The 19,132-nt window shown below is 46.9% G+C and overlaps 6 protein-coding genes and 1 non-coding gene across 7 annotated transcripts; 3 read left to right on the top strand and 4 right to left on the bottom strand.

Annotated features, from left to right (window-relative positions):
- Nucleotides 1-4: 4 nt before the first annotated feature.
- BX661DRAFT_t47 lies at nt 5-87 on the bottom strand. Its single transcript has one exon. It is a non-coding gene; the product is annotated as a tRNA-Leu (tRNA).
- Nucleotides 88-2,575: 2,488 nt separating this feature from the next.
- On the bottom strand, nt 2,576-5,645 carry BX661DRAFT_179800 (muts domain V-domain-containing protein). The gene has a single exon (XM_051535316.1). It carries the CDS (start codon nt 5,501-5,503, stop codon nt 2,645-2,647), a length of 2,859 nt encoding a protein of 952 aa, XP_051393182.1. The 5' UTR covers nt 5,504-5,645; the 3' UTR covers nt 2,576-2,644.
- A 512-nt stretch (nt 5,646-6,157) lies between these two features.
- On the top strand, nt 6,158-8,491 carry BX661DRAFT_179798 (asparagine synthase). The gene is made up of 3 exons (XM_051535315.1): nt 6,158-6,373; nt 6,506-6,743; nt 6,970-8,491. Exons 1-3 carry the CDS (start codon nt 6,294-6,296, stop codon nt 8,362-8,364), a joined length of 1,713 nt encoding a protein of 570 aa, XP_051393181.1. The 5' UTR covers nt 6,158-6,293; the 3' UTR covers nt 8,365-8,491.
- A 924-nt stretch (nt 8,492-9,415) lies between these two features.
- BX661DRAFT_179797 (uncharacterized protein) lies at nt 9,416-10,181 on the top strand. Its single transcript, XM_051535314.1, has one exon. The coding sequence runs from the start codon at nt 9,579-9,581 to the stop codon at nt 10,050-10,052; it is 474 nt and encodes a 157-aa protein (XP_051393180.1). The 5' UTR covers nt 9,416-9,578; the 3' UTR covers nt 10,053-10,181.
- Nucleotides 10,182-13,702: 3,521 nt separating this feature from the next.
- BX661DRAFT_179786 (Endonuclease/exonuclease/phosphatase) lies at nt 13,703-16,809 on the bottom strand. Its single transcript, XM_051535313.1, has 2 exons — nt 16,407-16,809; nt 13,703-16,123 (listed from the first exon to the last, which is right to left on the bottom strand). The coding sequence occupies exons 1-2, from the start codon at nt 16,495-16,497 to the stop codon at nt 13,827-13,829; spliced, it is 2,388 nt and encodes a 795-aa protein (XP_051393179.1). The 5' UTR covers nt 16,498-16,809; the 3' UTR covers nt 13,703-13,826.
- A 523-nt stretch (nt 16,810-17,332) lies between these two features.
- On the top strand, nt 17,333-17,929 carry BX661DRAFT_169919 (uncharacterized protein; the record flags this gene model as incomplete). The annotated part of the gene is made up of 1 exon (XM_051533573.1): nt 17,333-17,929. One exon carries the CDS (start codon nt 17,333-17,335, stop codon nt 17,927-17,929), a length of 597 nt encoding a protein of 198 aa, XP_051393178.1.
- Nucleotides 17,930-18,027: 98 nt separating this feature from the next.
- Nucleotides 18,028-19,071, bottom strand: BX661DRAFT_141821 (isoprenoid synthase domain-containing protein; the record flags this gene model as incomplete). Its single annotated transcript, XM_051532903.1, has 1 exon — nt 18,028-19,071. The coding sequence occupies one exon, from the start codon at nt 19,069-19,071 to the stop codon at nt 18,028-18,030; it is 1,044 nt and encodes a 347-aa protein (XP_051393177.1).
- Between the last annotated feature and the right edge of the window lie 61 nt (nt 19,072-19,132).

Here is a 19,132-nt window from a genome sequence, read left to right as displayed (position 1 = left end):
GTAATGATGAGAGTGGGATTTGAACCCACGCCTCCGGAGAGACCGCGGCCTTAACGCGGCGCCTTAGACCAACTCGGCCATCTCACCAATGCTTAGTGAACTAACTCACTCGCTGATTTTACATTATCTAAAAAAGTATACGATCTAATAAAAACAAAATTATAAAATTATATACTCCAAGCACAGAATACTGCTAATTAGAATAATTATTACAATGTGTAAAATCGATTTGACAATAAACCAGTGCAAGCAAGATTTTGTCTATGGTTGTTGCAGGTAAATAAACAAGCGTATTATCGAATATGATTACTATTAGTTTGACTGTCGAAATGACTAGTAAAAGTATATATATCCATGTCTTGTATTTCAAAATGTATAGCAATGTTTTCAGCAGCCCAGTAGCACTGCTACTCATTATACACGCTTTACAAGCTAAGCTGACTTGACTGTAGTTTAAGCCTTGTTTCTCTATTGTCTTGAAAAATACTGAAAAATAAATTGTTAGATACTGCTTCAGGATTATTGAATTTATTGACAAGCATAAAAAAGGTGAGCCTTCAACTTTTATAACCGTAAATGTAATGTATTGAATTAATAAACCAAATTACACTAAAAACATGCCTATTTTTCTATCTGACCTTAATTTTATGGCTTGGGTAAAGCTGAATCTACACTTATAAACCTAGGCTTTTTATTTACCGCTTTTCTGACTTTTACAGGTTTTACAACTATTTCGTCTGGTGGAATACATAATATTGAGGGTGCTGCAAATAAACACAACTTGTGTATAATATTTACCCCCTGATCCTTTAAATGGTTTAAAAGGGTCTATCAAACCTTGAAAAATGACAAAATCGTTTATATCATAGTCATAGAGTCCAATTTGATATATTTTCCCACAGCCTCCAGGCACTCTATTAAAAATTATTTTTATTACCACTCCATGCATGTAGTCATTGTAGAATCTAACTATAAAATATTATTTTTATTAGATGTTTTTTCATTTGTCGCTCAGTAACATATGCGCACCAGAAGTTCAATAAGGTCAATATCTAGTTTGACTGTATTTGTAACTGTAATTTGTAACTTGAAAAATATATGCACTGTATAACCTTTGTTTGGATCAATATTTAAAGTTGGCATTGTTGCACAGACTGAAGACATGGAAGTGGATGTTGAGGTTGAGAATCGCAAAACAAGTTTCCATCTGCATGGCGATTGATAGGGTACTAATTGGATCATGCAGGTGTAAATTAGGGAGGCATTACATTGATGCCCAGATATGCCCCCCATTTTGCAATGCACACGCGTGAGTGCACACACACGAAAACCACAACACTGACTTGCCAAGATACTGGTCTGCTCGCAGAAAAACCAGTTCTTGCCAACGGAGTGCACAATTGGCAATGTGCACAACAAAGGCGACAAGGCATATAGACGAGGCCGGCGCTAGTAGTATTTTAGAAACATTAGCAATAGACCTCTTTATGAAATCACCCCTACTTTTCTAACACTAGACTAATGCTTCTCACACCCCCTCTTACATAACAGCATAGTTATAGTGCCTTTTATATTTGTGTACCTCAGCACATATTTTTATTTGTCTGTCTTTGTCACAATATTTTGTTACAATATCTTCAAGTAAACCGCCGAGTCTCGAGCTTAAAGAAACACGCAACGTACTTTTGTCCGATTCTTTCTTTTCGCCCAAAATATTAGTAACATTAAAAAAACCACTTGATTACCGTCCGACATTTTGTTAAAATTTTAAAAAAATAAGTTGAAGCAAGCAATATAAAAACACCGCTTAAAGAGTAATAGCAAACCTAAATAGCAAGGAAAAAGAGAAAAAATTGATATTGTTGCAAAAAAATAGCTCCTAAAAATAGTTCAATTGATTAATGGCCAATTCCCTATTTTTTGGACATTTTTTATAAAAAAGCCGAGATTTAATAAAAGAAATTGCAGCGGCTGTAAAAAGGGTATTAATACAAAACAAAGCCAGGTAATAGCTTGGCAAGCAAAAATCGGACTAGATAGCTAATTTTTTTAATTATTGCAATGAATGTAAGATTTATTATTGCAAAAGTTTGTTAGCATCCACACATTTACAGACGCCTTTTTGACTATGATTATTTCCCTGAAAAGTATAATAAAAATAACTTATAATTGCCGTTTATTGGCTAGATACATTTGTATCTGTATAAAAAAGCAAAAAAACAAAATTGAGGAAACACTATCAAGTCTTTTGAACTTTCGTCAGCTGAACTTAAAGAATTAAACACAATGCTACAGCCACTTTTACTCAGTAGTGTATATATTTGTTAACCTGAAATCTTTATTGTTTAAGCTTGTTACCATTATGTTTTTGGGTTGTCAATTATATGGTGTATCACAATTATTCACAGTTAGTTTGTACAGTGTACATTTTATTGTCCCCATGGTTTAAATGGTTCTATTTTTATTATCCCTGCCTCTTTAACTTGATTATATTTTAATCAATACTGCTTATATCTACTAATATTTGTTTTTTTGCTAAATATTGAATGGCATATAAAATATTGGGCAAATATAAGCCATATGCTAAGCCACTTTGAACAGGCATCATATTGAAATATACAATTGGAAAATAGTTATTTTTGAATCACTCTCGGCCATTCGTTCCAAAATGGCTGGCAGCAAATTCCCTGGCAGTATCCAAAACAGCTCTCGGAATGCCCGCAATCTGGGCAACATAAAATGCATGTGACTTTGTGCAAACGCCCTCCCTAACCTTATGCAAAAACGCAAAACCGCCCTCATTATCCTCATAAATAGCAGTATGCAGCGGCACGAGGTTTTTCAAAGTTGGCACGACATGAGGAATCAGCTCATGGTAATGTGTGGCAAACACAGCTTTGCACTGCACCACATCATGGAGGTATTTCAAAGTGGCGTAGGCAATTGACACGCCATCCGCAGTGGAAGTACCACGGCCGATTTCGTCCAGAATAACCAGGGACCGAGGGGTCGCATGGCGGAGGATCTCTGCAGCCTCAGTCATCTCCACCATAAAGGTGGACTGGTCCAGGGCGAGGTTATCATGGGCACCGATGCGCGAGTATATTGCATCTAGGATATGCAGCTGGGCAAGGTCCGCAGGCACAAAGGAGCCGATCTGCGCCATGATGGATACGAGGGCGATTTGCCGTAGGTACGTAGACTTACCGCCCATATTAGGGCCCGTCAGCAGCAGCACGCGGGTATCAGCCTCGAATCGACAGTCATTGGAAACGTACTGCCGGTTGCTGTCCAGCAGCTGCGACTCCACCACTGGGTGCCTGCCATTGGTGACCACATGCGACTCCATGGGGCCAACAAACCGCGGCCGCACATACTGCCTGGCCGAAGCCAGCTCAGCCATGCATATCGAGCAATCCAGGTCCGCGAGCACCTTGCTGTTGGTCCGGATCACGAAGCTCGCCCGCAGCACCTCGTCCCTCAACTCCTCGAACACGCGCATCTCCTCCGCCTGTACGCGGGTCCGCAACATGTCGATTTCCGAAAGCAAGTAGGTCCACCGCTGGTTCTCAAAGCGCACCTTGCTCTTCAGCGACTGGATCATACGGAACTCCGCGTTGGCCTGGAGTTTCTCAGAGTCGCGCTTGGACACTTCGATAAAGTGGCCGAGGTGCGATGCGGTGTCGAGCTTAAGCGACGCGCACGTGTATTGGCGCTGCCAGTGCTCCTGCATGGCCTGGCGCTCGGCATCCTTAAGCCGCAGGTCGCGGTGGAGCTGCGTGACGGTGCTGCTGCAGTTGGGCTTGAGGAAGCCGAAGACGCGCACATCGCGGTCGGCGTCGGCGCGGATCTTGCGCTCGATGTCCACGGCCAGCGCGTCCAGCGCCACCATCGCCTGCTCTTTGCGCCCGACCGCGGCCAGGATCTCGGCGCGGCGGCCGGAATCAGCAATGGCCGGCGGGCGGCGCGCGGCAGATTTCCTGGCAGGCGGGCGAGGCGGCGCGTCCAGGTGGGCGCGCAGAAGCGCCTTGATGCGCGCCACCTCCCGCAGCGTCCGTGCGATCTCCAGCAGGTCGTGGGGGCCGCCGCAGTTGAGCGAAAGCTTGTTGACGGCGCGCTCAATGTCGCCGATGCCGTCCAAATGCGCAGCCACGCGGGCCCGAATCCGCTGCGACACGGCGAAGAGCTCGACAAGGTCGAGCCGCGCCTCGACAATCGCCGCGTCGGTGGACGGCGCGGCCAGGCGCTTGGCCAGCAGACGGCCGCCGGCGCTGGTGCGCGTCGAGTCCAGCTCGCCCAGCAGCGATGCTGCCGCCGGGCTGCTGCCGGGAGCCGAGCCGGCGTGCAGCGGCCGCAAAAGCTCCAGCGCCTGGATGGTCGCGGCGCTCATGCGCACGTGGCCCTCTGGCCGGTACTGGCGCGGCGGCTGCAGCGGCGGGAGCAGGCCGAGCTGCGTGGCCTGCACGTAGTTGAGCAGCGCGCGCGCTGCCGCCAGCTCGCCGGTTGCCAGCTCGGCAGCGGCCAGCAGGCCTTCGGCAGACTCGACCAGGCGGAAGGAGACGCCAGGCACTGGCGTGATGGGCGGGCGGCCGGCCGGTGCCTCGGCCTGCGCCTTGGCAAGGAGGCGGCGCAGCGTCGCGTTGGTCTCGTCAACGAGGATCTCCGACGGCCGGATGCGCGCGAGGTCGGCGCTCAGCGTGTCGGACGACGCCGTGCCGGTCATGAAGTCGCCCGTGGCCACGTCCAGCCACGCCAGCCCCAGGTCGAAAGCCACCGGCTCGGGCAACTCAACTGACGACGGGTCGAATGCTGCGGAACCGAATGCCGCCCGCTCTGCGTGCGCAGCATCCACAGGCGCCACGCACAGAATGTAGTTGTGCACGCGCGTGGTGGCCACGCACTGGTCGTCGATCAGCGTGCCGGGGGTGACGACCCGTGTGACCCTGCGCGTAAACGACCGCCGCATGGGCTCTTGGAACTGCTCGCACAGCGCAACGCTCATTCCGTGGCGGCTCACGAGGATCTCGAGGTACCGCAGGAGCGAGCGTGCAGGGAACCCTGTGAACCGAACCGAGCCGTTGCGGAACTTCTTGTCGACCACCTGCAGCCCCAGAATGTGCCCGCCTACGGAGTCGGCCTGGTCCATGTACAGCTCGTAAAAGTCGCCGACGCGCACGAGAAGAACGCACTGCGGGTGCTTTTGCCGGCACTCGCGCACTGTCTGGAGCACGCTGCTGGTGCTGATCGTCCTGTCCAGCAGCAAGGCCGACTCAGCCGACTCAGCCGAAGAGGCTGTGTCGCTGGTGGTGGCCCGCGTCTGGGTGTGCTGCCAGGGTTGCCTCTGCGCACCCGGCGCTGCCTGTGATAATGCTGGCTGGATCAGCGCCCTAGCGGTGGGTGCTGGGCCGGGCGTGCTGAGTGTTGCTCGGTGCGTTGTGTGTACGTGTAGAAAACGGTACAGCGCTGCTAGCCGTTTGTATCTGCTGCCGTTGCCCAGAACCATTTTGCTCAGAGACCTGCTGTGAGCTCGTCCAAATTCGAACGTAAAAATACAACTTGAAAAAACAAAGAGGGTAGTAAAGGTGACGAAGTCCAGCTCTCACTTTGAAAGAAAAATTAATGATTAATATATGCGCTTACTAACCTTCAAAGATCGGGTAAGCTGTCTTTCTCACTCTTTCTCTTCTGCCAAAATATGTTCACTTTATTTGATCAACTTGATTGATCGATTGATTCAACCGGGTTTTCTAAATATCCATCTCGCATGCAGTCCTGCCGATTCCTGCCAGATAACAAACATAAAAACCGAAGCTGAAGCTGTGACTCACGCTATAAATAAATAGCCCGATTCGCGTGGCTCAAACAGGCAAAGCAAAAAAAATAGAAAATAAACCATGTGAATCATTTTTATTTTCACAATAGTATAGAATTCAAAAAAAATGTAATTGAAAAAATAGCGCGGGAAAATTTCACAAGCAACCCATTGGACAATGAACACGAACAGAGCCGCTAATGACCAACCTCAAATTTCTGCTTTTAGAAAGTCCTGTTCACTGATAACAATAATGATAATGACAATGACAATGACAATGACAATTACATACAAGCCTAGCCTCTATCCAAAGAGAGAAAATGAATCGCATAAATACTGAAAGCTCTTTTTTCTTTTTCTTCTTTCTTTTTGAAACGTCTCTCATATCTTTTCTCTCGAAAAAAATTTGATTTTTCTCTTTCTCTTCTTTTTTTGTATTAATCAATTTTTATTTTATTTCTTCAAGCTTTTTTCTTCAACCATGTGTGGAATTTTCACCGTCTACAACTACTACGGCGATGTCGGAGAGTTCCGTCAACGCGCCCTTGATCTGTCCAAGCGGTAAGTGTCTTGGTCTTGACCTTTAACATACAAAACCACTATCTGTTATTACATTTTTGTTATCCAGCAAAAAATAATAAAGACTGCTTGTAAACTAAAAAATAATTTGGCAAATATCCTTTTTATCTTTAGCATCCGTCACCGTGGTCCGGATTGGTCTGGGTGCATTGTCGCCGACAACAGCATCATGTGCCACGAGCGTCTGGCCATCGTTGGTATTGATTCTGGAGCTCAGCCCCTGACTAACGACGATGAGTCTCTCATTCTGACCGTCAACGGCGAGATCTACAACCACAAGAAGCTCGAGACTGAGCTTAAGAACCCGACAAAGTTCAAGACTCACTCTGACTGCGAGGTTATCATGCACATGGTAAGTAATTGCTCATTGACTTTTCTTTTTCATTTCAATTTGCCTGATCATTATTGCGGATTTTATCGCCGCAATCTGTGACTCTTTATAGGCACACTTGCCTTTTTTATTGTTGTTTTCAAGATCGACAAGGTATATCCATTTAAAACCGGTTTTCTGTTGCGATTTGCTAATCATCCCAGTTGACTCTTATCCCCCCACCAAAAAAATTCATTTTATTGCATAGTACAACGAGATCGGTACCGATGTCTGCGGAAAGCTCGACGGCATGTTCTCGTGGGCTCTGCTCGACCGGCGCTCGGACAAGTCGCGCCTTGTTGCCGCTCGCGACCCCATCGGCATCACCACCCTGTATGTTGGTCGGATCAGCGCACACCCCGGAACCGTTTTCATTGCGTCCGAGCTCAAGTCACTCAACGAGGAGTGCGACCAGATCGATGAGTTCCCTCCGGGTCACTACTTTGACTCGAACGACGGTCAGTTCCACCGCTACTTCAACCCTGATTGGTGGAACCCCCAGCGCATTGCGACCAACCCTGTCAACTACCGCCAACTGCGCGAGTCGCTGACTGCCGCCGTGCGCAAGCGCCTTATGACTGAGGTGCCCTACGGCGTTCTGCTGTCCGGTGGGCTTGACTCCAGCCTGATCTCCAGCATTGCCGTGCGCGAGTCCCACCGCATCTCCGCCCAGGCCCAGTCTGATGCCGAGGACATCGATACGCGTGGTGCCAGGTACTACCCCCGCATGCACTCGTTCTCGGTGGGTCTCCCGGGTGCGCCCGATCTGATTGCCGCGCGCAAGGTGGCCAAATTCCTCAAGACCGCTCACCACGAGTTCACGTACACCATTCAGGAGGGTCTGGACGCTGTCGCCGATGTCATTTACCATCTGGAGACCTACGACGTCACCACCATTCGTGCCTCGACCCCCATGTACCTGATGTCGCGCAAGATCAAGTCTACCGGCGTCAAGATGGTTCTGTCCGGCGAGGGTGCCGATGAGGTTTTCGGCGGATACCTGTACTTCCACTACGCGCCCAACGCCGACGACTTCCACTCGGAAACTGTCAGCCGCGTGCACAACCTGCACACCAGCGATTGCCTGCGTGCCAACAAGTCGACCATGGCATGGGGTCTCGAGGCGCGTGTTCCTTTCCTTGATAAGGAGTTCCTGGAGGTGGCCATGAATGTGCGTGCCGAGGACAAGCTGTGCTCCAAGGATATCATGGAGAAGGCGATTATTCGCCGGGCCTTCGATGTTGATTTTGCCGATGCCGGTTTTACCGAGGAGGAGCTCGCTCAGGGACCCTATCTGCCGCGCGATGTGCTGTGGCGCCAGAAGGAGCAGTTCAGTGATGGTGTCGGGTATGCATGGATTGATTCCTTGAAGGATTGGGCAGAGAGCAGAGTTTCGGATGAGGCTCTGGCGAGTGCCAAGGAAAGGTTCCCTTATGATACCCCGCAGACCAAGGAGGCTTACCATTATCGCGAATTATTTGAGCAGAAGTTCCCCCAGAAGGCTTGCTTGACCTCTGTTGTTAGATGGGTTCCCCGCACTGACTGGGGATGCAGCGCTGATCCCAGTGGTCGTGCTCAGAAGATCCACGATAAGGCATACTAATAATATATAATTTTGTTTTGGTTTATTTTTACATTAAAAATATTTATTATACATGATTCTCATGAATAAATATCACCACTTTTTAGCACAGTAACTTAGTGCGAACCTTATTATAAAAACAATAAAACACAAGCTACATAGCGAGTTGTTCACAATAACTCCCCTTGCATTGGATGGCGGCGCTGCTTAAATGGCCATTGAGGAGACATTGGTGCTGATGTCCGAGCTTGGGAGTGTGCGTTATGCGTGGTAATTAAGGCGGCTGTCCTGGACTAAAGCGTTGCAAAACGTAAGCGTTCCGGTGAGCTCTTTTTTGCACGGATCAAACTGGAACCACTGGCACGGTACCCGTGTCCAGTGGTCCTTGAATGTGTGGACAGCCTTGAGATGTGAAGTAGAGCAGTGAAATTCGTGTACGATGCGGCTACATTACTAAGGTGAATTACACCACCACACTGGTCTGCCAAACATCTGTCGATCTTTACCACAGAACCCAACTAAAAGGTGAAGGCAAAAAAAGACTGATCCACTTTGCTGCGCAAAAAAAAAGTGCAGAAAGGAAAAACAAGATCATAGGCGTGGTGCCACGGATATAAAAACCTCACCATGTCATCACCATGTCATCACCGTTCAATCCCCTTTCTAATTTCATTTTTTAAATGTACTCCCCCTCTTTACATTAAACCTTTTACTATCAACCATCATTCTTGTTTATCTACCTCAATATGAGCACGCTTTCGACATTCCAAACTCTGCCCTGGCATATTATCCAGTCAGTTGTTGATTTTCATATTAACACTATTAGCGATAGCCACAATGCTGACAAAACTCTCGCATCAGCTATTCTCCACAGCTGCCACAATTGGCGCTCCATTTTTATAATTAAAACCTGCAGTGTTGTCCAGTTAGACATTAAAAAAACTGCCCTTTCATTTTCATTTCCCAATTGGCTCAAAGCCCTCAACCAGCCCAATATTATGGCAGGCCGTTTTGCAAAGGCTGTTCATATCAATGTGGATGTGAATATGTTTAATTCAATCACGGATGATCGCGTGCTTATTCAACCCCTGCAGTCACTCCTCGCAAACGTTGTTTTCTCAGCTGCACTCACACTCCGCTTTGCCGCACGCTGTACTTGTACTTATTTGCCTTTCCCTATTGGTATATATGCTGCTGTGCAGAATGTCATTGAAATCTTGCGCAAGGTTAGGCAGATGACACCGATTATCCAGCAAGTTGACATATCATGGCCCAACCTTTTCTATCGGTATACCAGCGAGCAGGCTAGCACAAACTTTCGTCAGATAATAGAGAAGATGTATCGGGGAGTGAACGGGGTTTCCTTTGAAATTAACCACTGCACACGTTTTATTCCTCATTTTGTGCCTGCTGATCTATCAGGCACGAGTAATCTGGCGTTTGGCGAGATTAGAAATCGGATGTGGGCTATCGAATCCATTCAGCGCAATGCGGGGTCATTGAAAACCCTTTCTTTGACGCCTATGGATATGGAGACGGCAACCGCGCTGTTACGCAACGCCCATGGAGGACCTGTTGTTTATCAATGCTTGGAGTCTTTTGAGATTATAAGCAGCAGCGCAGACCATCGATACGACTGTCTACTTTCCCGCACTCAAATCATGCAAAATTCGTGGCCATTATCTGTTCGTCGACGATGCTCTGTTTAGAGGCAACAGCAGCACGCTAGAGAGACTGGATATCTACATAACCACAAATTTTATTGACATTGCAGACAAATTCTGCATTTTTATAGCCAGCCGATTTACAAACCTGCAGTCTATTTGCCTAACACTTGTCGATTCATCCTTGGTTTCCAGTCAGCAGCGGGGAACAAGGTTTCAGGAGTTTATTCTTTAGGCTTTACCAGCACTTGGCGCTTCAGCTCGAATCCACACATTCAGACTTTCTGAAGGCGTGGACAAGGATACAGCGTTGAAGAGTATACAGGAACTCTCAGCATTGAACCGTCTGCGGGTCATAGAGATTCCTACGGTTTCGCTGGAGTTTGAGGATGTTATCACGGTTATGCGACACGCGCCTTGTCTTCAAAAACTCGGTTACATGCCGGCAAGAGCTGCACCCAGTATTGACAGAGTAAGTGGCAACAAGATCTGGCAGCATGTTGATAGCATGGGCGGTACATTTGGCAGGCATTTCCGTTGCTTGACGTTTGAATGCAGAGTTGGAATGTCAATGCATAGAACAAAAGCTATTGTGCTTATTGCAATTGGTTGTCTGCAATCTATACGAGTGAAACTCGATTTACATGACAAAATTCAGTTCAACAAGCACATCGATCAGTTGGCGGGCTACAAATATTTATCCAAGTTTGCAGATCGCATCAAGTCATCAGCAGTTTAGTTTTGCAAATAATATTCAATTCATTTACTTTTTATAATTGATAAAAATAAAAAAAATGCTTGCAAGCGGTTGTTCAAAAAATAAAATAACATTTAAGCAATGAATCATACATACAAAAGAGTGCGGTTTAATCAGCTGTGCAATAAGTAATGCAAAAGAAAGAAAGCTAACAGTAGTAAAGGCAAGCTTTAGTACGTGTGACAATTAAAATTTACGTTAATTCTGAAATTTGAATTACACTGATTGCCAAGAAAATGACTGTTCCTTTGTAAGAACGCTGACAAAAAAACCTTTTTCGCTGCCTCTTTGTTAAATAAAAAGTGGGTCCTTTACTTGTACGCTTTCCAGAGTAACACATTTTTCTTGGCAAATATTATTTTTACTTTTTATTATGCGAGCATCAAACAAAAGTTTGTATATATATAAATGAGCAGGAAGGAATGATTCAATTTATGTTTTCCTCCATCTTTATTCTGCAATTTTTATTCTTTTAAAAACATTTTAATTATACATTATTTTCATCATGGTTAGCAGCACTTTTTTGTTTACGGGGTCTTGACACTGCTTAACCTGTGGGCCGCGTTTCTCTACTTTGCGTCGAAAAACGCTGCTAATGATGTCATTTCCAGAGCTCAGCTTAACAAGATGAATACAACGACTGCACTAACCGCCGAGGAGTACACATTCTATGGCATAGTTTGGGGCAGCGCCCTATTCACTATAGGTGCTATTTTTGGCATTTGTCTTACCAATATTAAAAGTAACACAGACGTTGTTTGCGGATCAAACGAAGGCAAGCTTGAACTTTGTGCCTAGTTTAATGAGGTTTGCTTTTTTTATAAATATTTTTGTTTATTATTGTAAAAATATAAAATCATTTATTATCTAAACATGCTGGAAGTAATGTTGCGCAGCCCGAGGACATGGAAGTGAATTATGAGGTTGAGAGTCTTAAAACATATTTCCATCCGCATGCTGATAGATCGAATATGGACTAGATCATGGTCAATCAAATAAGGTGCCAATATTGTCATCCAGACACACTGTCCGTTTTGCAATGCACACGTGCGAGCGCACATATGCAAAAACCACAACATTGAGTTCCTGATACCGGTCTACTCACAGAAAAACCAGTTCTCGCCAGCCGAGTCCACAACTGGCGAAGTGCATAACAAAGGCGACAAGATACATATATAAGACGAGACGGGCCCTAGTTCTACTTTTGATTCCCTTGATAATAAAAACTATAACAAAACCCAAACATACTTTTAACACCAGGCAACTAGTGCTCCACTCAAATCACAACAACTTCATGAGAGCAGCACCGGATTCATCCCCGCTCTCTTCGCCTAATCCACTAGCGGTATTATCATCGACAAGATTGAAAAGATACTCGATAATTGAATTGACAATCTCACGAGGGAGAGTTTAAAGTTGGGACAATTTGTAATTCATTTTCTAGAGAAGAAAATTAAATGGACAAAAGAAAAGAACAATGTCTTGTCAGCAGAAACTGCAACCGCCTTTGATTGTTTTGTTTACAATGCACTCTGCGCATTGAACTTTCTGCGTTGCGCAGTAAAACACACTACATTTGAAGTTAAGCATTCACAACAAAAATTATAAACTCAGCAGTAGTGTAGCAAGTCTGGTACCCTAAAAAATTCATGAACCTTTTTGATTTCAAAACTTTGTGGGCACTGCACATCATTTCCGTTTAGTTGGAGCTGGTCATACTTTACTATTTTACCAAAAGTAGCTAATCAGTTGTAAAAGTAAGTACTGGCGCATTGCAAAAAGACTATATGCGATTTTACCAATCCAAAGGCTATCCACTTGAATGCGTGTATTCTAGTAGTGTTGCATCAGGGAACCAGCAAGCGACAGCGGTCAGATGGATGTTAACGGCAATTACCACAATACTGTGGCTCTCGCAATCAGCGTTCGCAATTGAATGCGAAGGATATCATTGCAAGGGTCATTGATTCTTGGCAGCGTCAAATATGCACAAAGCAATTTCCGTCATGCACACACTTGTAATTGTGTCAACGATGGCAAACATGCCACCCTTTCTTACAGCAGAAACATGACAAAACACAGTAATAGTAGAAGTAATTTCTCTACTTCCCAACATATTTTTAATTGACATATCTCATTTTCAGTGTATAAACAGAAATTAGAGCAATTATCGAGGTTATATTTTTTCTCGGCTTTTACTTATGTTGATTTTAATAAATTTGTTATCCTGCTCAAAATTGGGTGTTGAGAACTTTTGCCAGCCTCTGCGCATGTTTGCGCGAAAACTCTTCGTGATCTCGACGCAATCTGGCCTCAAACTCTTGGTTTCTCTTGTTCATTTCGTCCATATACTGCATGCGCTTCACTTCTGCCGGATCCCTCATATTCCTGATTCTGTCCAACACCTCTTCTCCGCATGCTCGTGCCTCCCCCACACTATCTAGTGCCCCGTGCCGTGCACATTCGTGTATCAAAATGTTGTCATTTGCTGTTTCTCGATTACGTTCAAGTTTTTCTTGTGTTTTGCGCAGCAATTCCCCTGTGGCAGATACCTGCGCCTGGGTGGTATGCTCCAGCGCATCCAGTATAAGAAGCTCTCTGCTGGCAGCTTGGGCACGCTGGCCGATGTTGCCTGTGAGTGAGATTAGGATTTCTGATGACGTATTGACAAACCTTTCGGGTGCCGAAGCACCATCTGGCGGCGTTCTGGTGTTCATTAATAGTGTGGGGCTTTTAAATATATATATAAATCGAGGATATGCGCAATGTCAAGATCAGCATAGCAGCAACAAAAAAGATGACAAAAGTTGTGCAGCATTTTCTAATTGAATATGTTGTGTGCTGGATTGTGGGCAAACTGACCAAACCAGTGGATTCCAGCCATTTAAAGTTAAACAAATGTAACCCAACACATAACCGTTACTGTTACCATTTGTAGCTTCCAAAGATCAAAATCATAACAACAAAAAATGAAATAAAATAAGAATGTATGAAAGATAAAGTAAAGAAAAAGTGAAACAAAAAAGACAGTGTGTGGCAAAGTGAAAAAATAACGAAAATAATCATTTTCGGTTATATTGGAACGGCTGCCGACCAGACGTGGTCGCCGGATTAGATGCATTTCCCGCAGGCTTCCACTTGAACTCAGCCATGATCGGGATGTGATCCGACGGAATATTGTAGTTGGGGAAGCCTACACTCTGACGCATCCACTCCTCGTCAATCTCGCCAAGCAACCCCGTCGGGACAAGCGTTCCGACAGAGTACCAGATATAGTCGATGGTGCCGTTGAATTTCGGTGTGTAGTTGGTGGATGGCAACTCGCCGATACTCGCGTAGGCCGATTTAAGTCCGAATGGATGCCGCAGTCCGTTGCGTTTATAGTCTGCATATGGCTCCAGGCGCTCCAAGTCCTCGTGTTCCTTTTCCAGCCGCCCGCGCGACAAAAACTCGTATAGACCAGAGTCGGGCTTAGAGTTGAAATCGCCGCAAATAATCGAAGAGATCTTTTGGAACTGCTTCTGCTGCTGCTGCAACTGAATCTGCATCCGGTGAGATTCAGAGCCCTCGCTGCTACCGACATTCACGGAGCCCGTAGACGAAGCCGACATGCCGCCGTACTTCTTTGCCAGCATGGCCAACTCCTCAGTGAGCATTGTGGTCTGGATCATCTTGACATCTGTGAACTCGGGATCCCAGTGGACGTGCGCGTTGGCGACAAACAGCGTGGGCTCATTCTCGAGCTTCTTGTACTTGAGCACGGCAAAGCCAACGATGTTGTCCTTGGTCATGAAGCGGTTAAAGAAGTCATCGCACTTGCGGAAGTCGTTTCTGCTTAACGCACTCTGCTGGAACTCAAGCAAGTGCGACGCGACAAACTTGAACTTGTCCGTCTTGTAGAACGTCGCGCAGCCGTCGACTAGCTTGCGCTCACTCTCGCTCATCGTGCGCGCGCGCGACTTCGTCCAGAACACGCCCTCATAGCCCAGGTCCTTGAGCCTCGATTTGAAGAACACATCAAACTGGCTGGCCTCAACTTCTTGCAGGCAAATGACGTCGGGCTCATAGTCAATGATCTCGTTAATGATGATCTCACGCCGATTCTCCCACGCCAGCACCCATGCCGGGCAGTAGCTGTACATTTGCGGGGTCGCGTACTTGGGGCACAGCACGTTGTAGCTCATCACCGTGATCGCATCGGGGTTTTGCACCTTTGCATTCTTGTCCAATGAGATCCACTGGCGCTCAGGCGGTGGGGTCGGGGCCGGTCCGTTCTCTCGCAAGTACTCGATCAGCGCGCGCGTGCCTTCCTTCTGCAAAAGTCCCTTGAGATCCTCCTGTAGCGGGTTGCCCTCGAGGCCCAGCGATTCCAGCTGGTACAGCGTCCCCAGCTCGTAGGGCAGATCGGAAATGCGATTGTCAAATAGAAGCAGCTCCTTGAGCTGGCAGCAAAGGCCGAGCTCTGGCGGAATGATGCTGATGGCGTTCCCCGACGCGTCAAGTTCTACGAGATTGCGCAGCTCGGATATGGCCACTGGCAGATGGGTGAGCTGGTTGTGGTTAATGTAAAGCTTGGTCATAAATGTGTAGCGGAACAGCGGAGGCGAGAGCACGCGCAGGTTCATGCCGCCCAAATCGAGCTCAGTCCAACGCGACGCCCCCTTTGCCCCGGCCTGCTGCTGGCTCTGGCTTGCGGAAGTCGCGCCAGCCGATGCTCCCCCGGCACCCGGTGTCCTCCGGTCGTTTGCAGATCCGATCGACACGCTCTTTGCCCGCGTGCTCGGCGGTCTGATAATAACGGGCGTCGAGTTATGGCCGTTCAGGTGGCCCAGCGGAGTTGTCGAACGTCCGCTCACAAAGTCTGCGTAGTTGCTCACCGGAGTGCCGGCCACCAGGTGCGAGTTGTCAAAGGAGCTGCCCCCGAGATAGTTGCCCTGCTGCCGCTGCTGCGCCATGGCTGCGCGCGCGTGGTGGTGCGGGGTGGCTGCTGCGCGAGACCTCTGATACACCATGATTTGCTGCTGGTGGTACTGGCTGCTGGGAATCACGGGCGTCGGGGCCACCTGCATTGGGCCGTTTATAACCGATGGCGACGACATCATCGGGTTAACCACGCCTCCTTGCGCTTGGGCGGCCGCTGCCGCCGCCTGGGCAGCAGACATGCCCGAGGCCACATCTGTGCCCGAGTACATCGAGTGCGCTTGTCCCATGTTGCCCATCATTCCCGCACCGTTGACCATCATCGCCGAAGGCATGCCGCCGCCCATGTTTCCCATCGCAAGCTCGTTATGGCCCATTGCACCTGCCAATCCGACCAAATGAGCATTACTGCCGCCCATAGACGCCGAGATATAATGGCCTATGTGGTTACTGCACGTCAAGTGATAAATAAGTTTAAAGCAAAACAAACGACCGTGTAGTTAGCAATGGTGAATAACAACAATAAACACCAAATCAGAAGGCATTTCTGGCATCAAAACATAAAATTCAACCAATGCGCTCATCTCAAATTGAGAATCGGCTGTAAAAATGCTGCTGCTGTTGCTGCCGCTGCTGCAAATTCACCATCGCCGGGCGTATTGTGCCGTTGTTTATATTCCTCACAACTTTATTCTAGAGCACAATACAAAAAAGAAGGTTACCTGTAGCATCGCCCTGAGATGTAGCACTCATTCCTTGTCTCACATGCTGTGGCAACTGCTGGCCCGGGGTCTGGCCCTGTTGCAAGTACATTAGCAAGAAAGAGACTGCTCTCGTTGATTTGTTTTATTCACTCAAGAAAAAACCTGAATGCTTAAAAAAAAGTGAGTCCAAAGTTACGAGAAACGAGCTCTGAAAATAAAAAACTAGGGCGATTAGTAGTACTTTTTTTGAAAAGAAAATTGAATGTTGAATAAATAAATAAAAGCACGATAAAAGAAACGTGAAGAGAAGCAATTTGCAGTCTCGCGTAATAAATAAAGTAAAAAAAGAAACGAATTTTGAAAGGCCAATTTCAAAGAGAGTAGGATAAAAAAGAGAGAGAAATCCAAATATGCTTTTGGGTTGGTCGGGGCAAAGGGCAAAATTAAAAAGGTCAAAAGAGTGCCAATAAAATATAATATATTCACATGACTTTTTTCTTTATAATTGATTGCGTACTTATTTTATGTGTTGCTTAATGGCGTATGATCAAGCTGTGCATACCACACCGCACTGCACTGCACCCCACGACGCGGAATAATATGACGTGTAAATAACAACTGCAGCAACATATTGCTGGGGATTTGCGAGTTGCAATGTATAATAATGGTGCCGGATCAGACTTCATTAATCGAACTTTGACCACTTATTTTTTTTACGAAAAATTCAATAGTTGATTAGTACAAGCACGGATAATTGCACTGTTGCAATAACCCGTCTCTGTCGGATTTCGCGTTGAATATAAAAAAGAAAACTGACAAATGCGTGTGTTTTGCAATTGTGTTTATATTTAAACATCCTTCTTGTTATAAACAGCAACATCTCATACCACATATTCTGCCCCCACTTTCAACGACCAGACAAAATAAAAACAATTCAAAATACAATGTGTCCAAGCCAACATGTAACCAGCTCGCTTCGTGGCAGCTCTAGACATCGGTCTCGCCAAGACCCCAATAGCCCTAGAAACTATTCACCGCCACCGCGCTACGAACGAAGCGACATCCATGAAATACAGTGCCCAAATTGCGAGACTATGCAAGGGTGCAATTATCGTTCTCTGCAAAACAGAGCGTTCTTTGTTAGCTGCACTCCTCCCGACCGCCCCATGGGCCAAGGCCCCTCCAGCTGCGGATCGTCTCCCTTAGTATCATCTCCCTACAGTTCTATTGGATGTTCTCCGAGCTACATAACTCATATTGCTGCTGAGCCTGCAATTCAAAGAGAAGTGTTTGAATACCATAGCCCTACACCACAGCCGCATCCATTTCCATCTCCATCTCCATATCCCCATACACATCCGAACTACACTTTGCCTTTGCGCGATAGGGGTAATACCGTTGGTTTAAGTCGTGCGAGCTTCATGATAGCAGAAAATAGAATGCAAATGCCTGACTGGGATCCCAGCAGCATATTCGACAAGCACGCTACAATCTGCAGCAGCAGTATGTGGAAGGCTTTTCTGAAAATGTGCAATATCTAAAATCAATTTTTTTAATTTCAACCAGCAATTATATCAACGCACCCAATATCCATGTAAAAAAAGAAGGAATTGCAAAAAACAATATATATATATTGACCTTACTTGGTGCGCTTGGCAACCTTGTTAAGGAACGCAGTGAACACCTGTTTGGGCACAAGCGACTCATCAATATTGTTGATCCTATCCTCCAGCTCAGCAATAGCCCTATCCTCGTAAGTCTTGTAGACCTTCTCAATATCCAGCTCCTTGTACAGCTTCTTAACGCGCTGCGCGTGCACAGCCGGGGTCTTGCGGCCATAGTTATCGTTCAGCAGCTTGCGCTGCTTCGGCGTGACGCGATCAAGCGCCTGGACGACCAGCCACGAGCACTTGTTGTCCTCAATATCTGTGCCGATCTTTCCAATGACCGCGGGGTTGCCATAGCAGTCCAGGTAGTCGTCCTGGATCTGGAAGTAGACACCCAGGGGAATCAGAATATCCTTGGCAACCTGGAACACAGGCGACTCCGCTGGCGTCCCGGTCATCAGCAGAGCCAGGGCAACGGGGAGGTAGAACGAGTAGTAAGAGGTCTTGTATTCCACAATATACCTGTGCTTCTCAATAGAGAAGCGGTCCAGGTTGACGTCGTTCTCGGGGGCAGTCAGCAGGTCGACCATCTGGCCGAGCTCCGTCTGGTAGGAAGTCTCATGCAACAGCTCAATAATATCAATGTAGTAGGGCTCCGAGCGGAAGTACTTTTTGAGCAACCGGTAGATGCACGACTCCAGGATGAATGAGTCGTTGATGGCAACAATACCGACTTCGGGCTTGCGGTACCAGGCGGGCTGTCCACGGCGCGTGGGCGACTCATCCATGATATCGTCGGCGACGAGGAAGAAGGCCTGCAGCCATTCGACTGCCCAGCCGAGAACCATGGCTTTCTCGTTGATGGCCGCTGGGAGCTCGGTCTCTTTGCGCACGATCTTCACAGTGTCGACTACGGAGAGGCCGCGGTTCATCTTGCCGCCGAGCACGTTGTACTCGATCATGTACTTGATGCGGGCGATCATCTCGGGGGAGGCGCCGAAGGCCGGGAGCTCGGAAAGAACATCCTCTGTGAGCTGGGGGAAGAAGTCGACAAACTCTTTGTGGGTGGTGGCCATTATTGAAGGTGAATTTGAAATTAGATGGCTAGATTGAATTTTAAATAGGAGAAAGGAAAGG

The sequence above is a fragment of the Kickxella alabastrina genome (genome assembly GCF_025024165.1).
Source record: "Kickxella alabastrina strain RSA 675 chromosome Unknown BX661scaffold_6, whole genome shotgun sequence".
In the NCBI taxonomy this organism is placed as follows: Eukaryota; Fungi; Kickxellomycota; class Kickxellomycetes; order Kickxellales; family Kickxellaceae; genus Kickxella; species Kickxella alabastrina.
Note: the sequence above shows the minus strand (reverse complement) of the source record. Positions and strands in the feature narration are given on the sequence as shown.

Excerpts from the sequence above, each read along its gene's own strand:
- BX661DRAFT_179800 (XM_051535316.1), bottom strand. The coding sequence starts at position 5,503 with ATGGTTCTGGGCAACGGCAGCAGATACAAACGGCTAGCAGCGCTGTAC.
- BX661DRAFT_179798 (XM_051535315.1), top strand. The coding sequence starts at position 6,294 with ATGTGTGGAATTTTCACCGTCTACAACTACTACGGCGATGTCGGAGAG. Across the intron at positions 6,374-6,505 it reads GCCCTTGATCTGTCCAAGCG|CATCCGTCACCGTGGTCCGG; the intron begins GTAAGTGTCTTG and ends TTTTATCTTTAG. Across the intron at positions 6,744-6,969 it reads GCGAGGTTATCATGCACATG|TACAACGAGATCGGTACCGA; the intron begins GTAAGTAATTGC and ends TTTATTGCATAG.
- BX661DRAFT_179797 (XM_051535314.1), top strand. The coding sequence starts at position 9,579 with ATGACACCGATTATCCAGCAAGTTGACATATCATGGCCCAACCTTTTC.
- BX661DRAFT_179786 (XM_051535313.1), bottom strand. The coding sequence starts at position 16,497 with ATGTACTTGCAACAGGGCCAGACCCCGGGCCAGCAGTTGCCACAGCAT. Across the intron at positions 16,124-16,406 it reads ATCTCAGGGCGATGCTACAG|GCCATTATATCTCGGCGTCT; the intron begins GTAACCTTCTTT and ends GTAACCACATAG.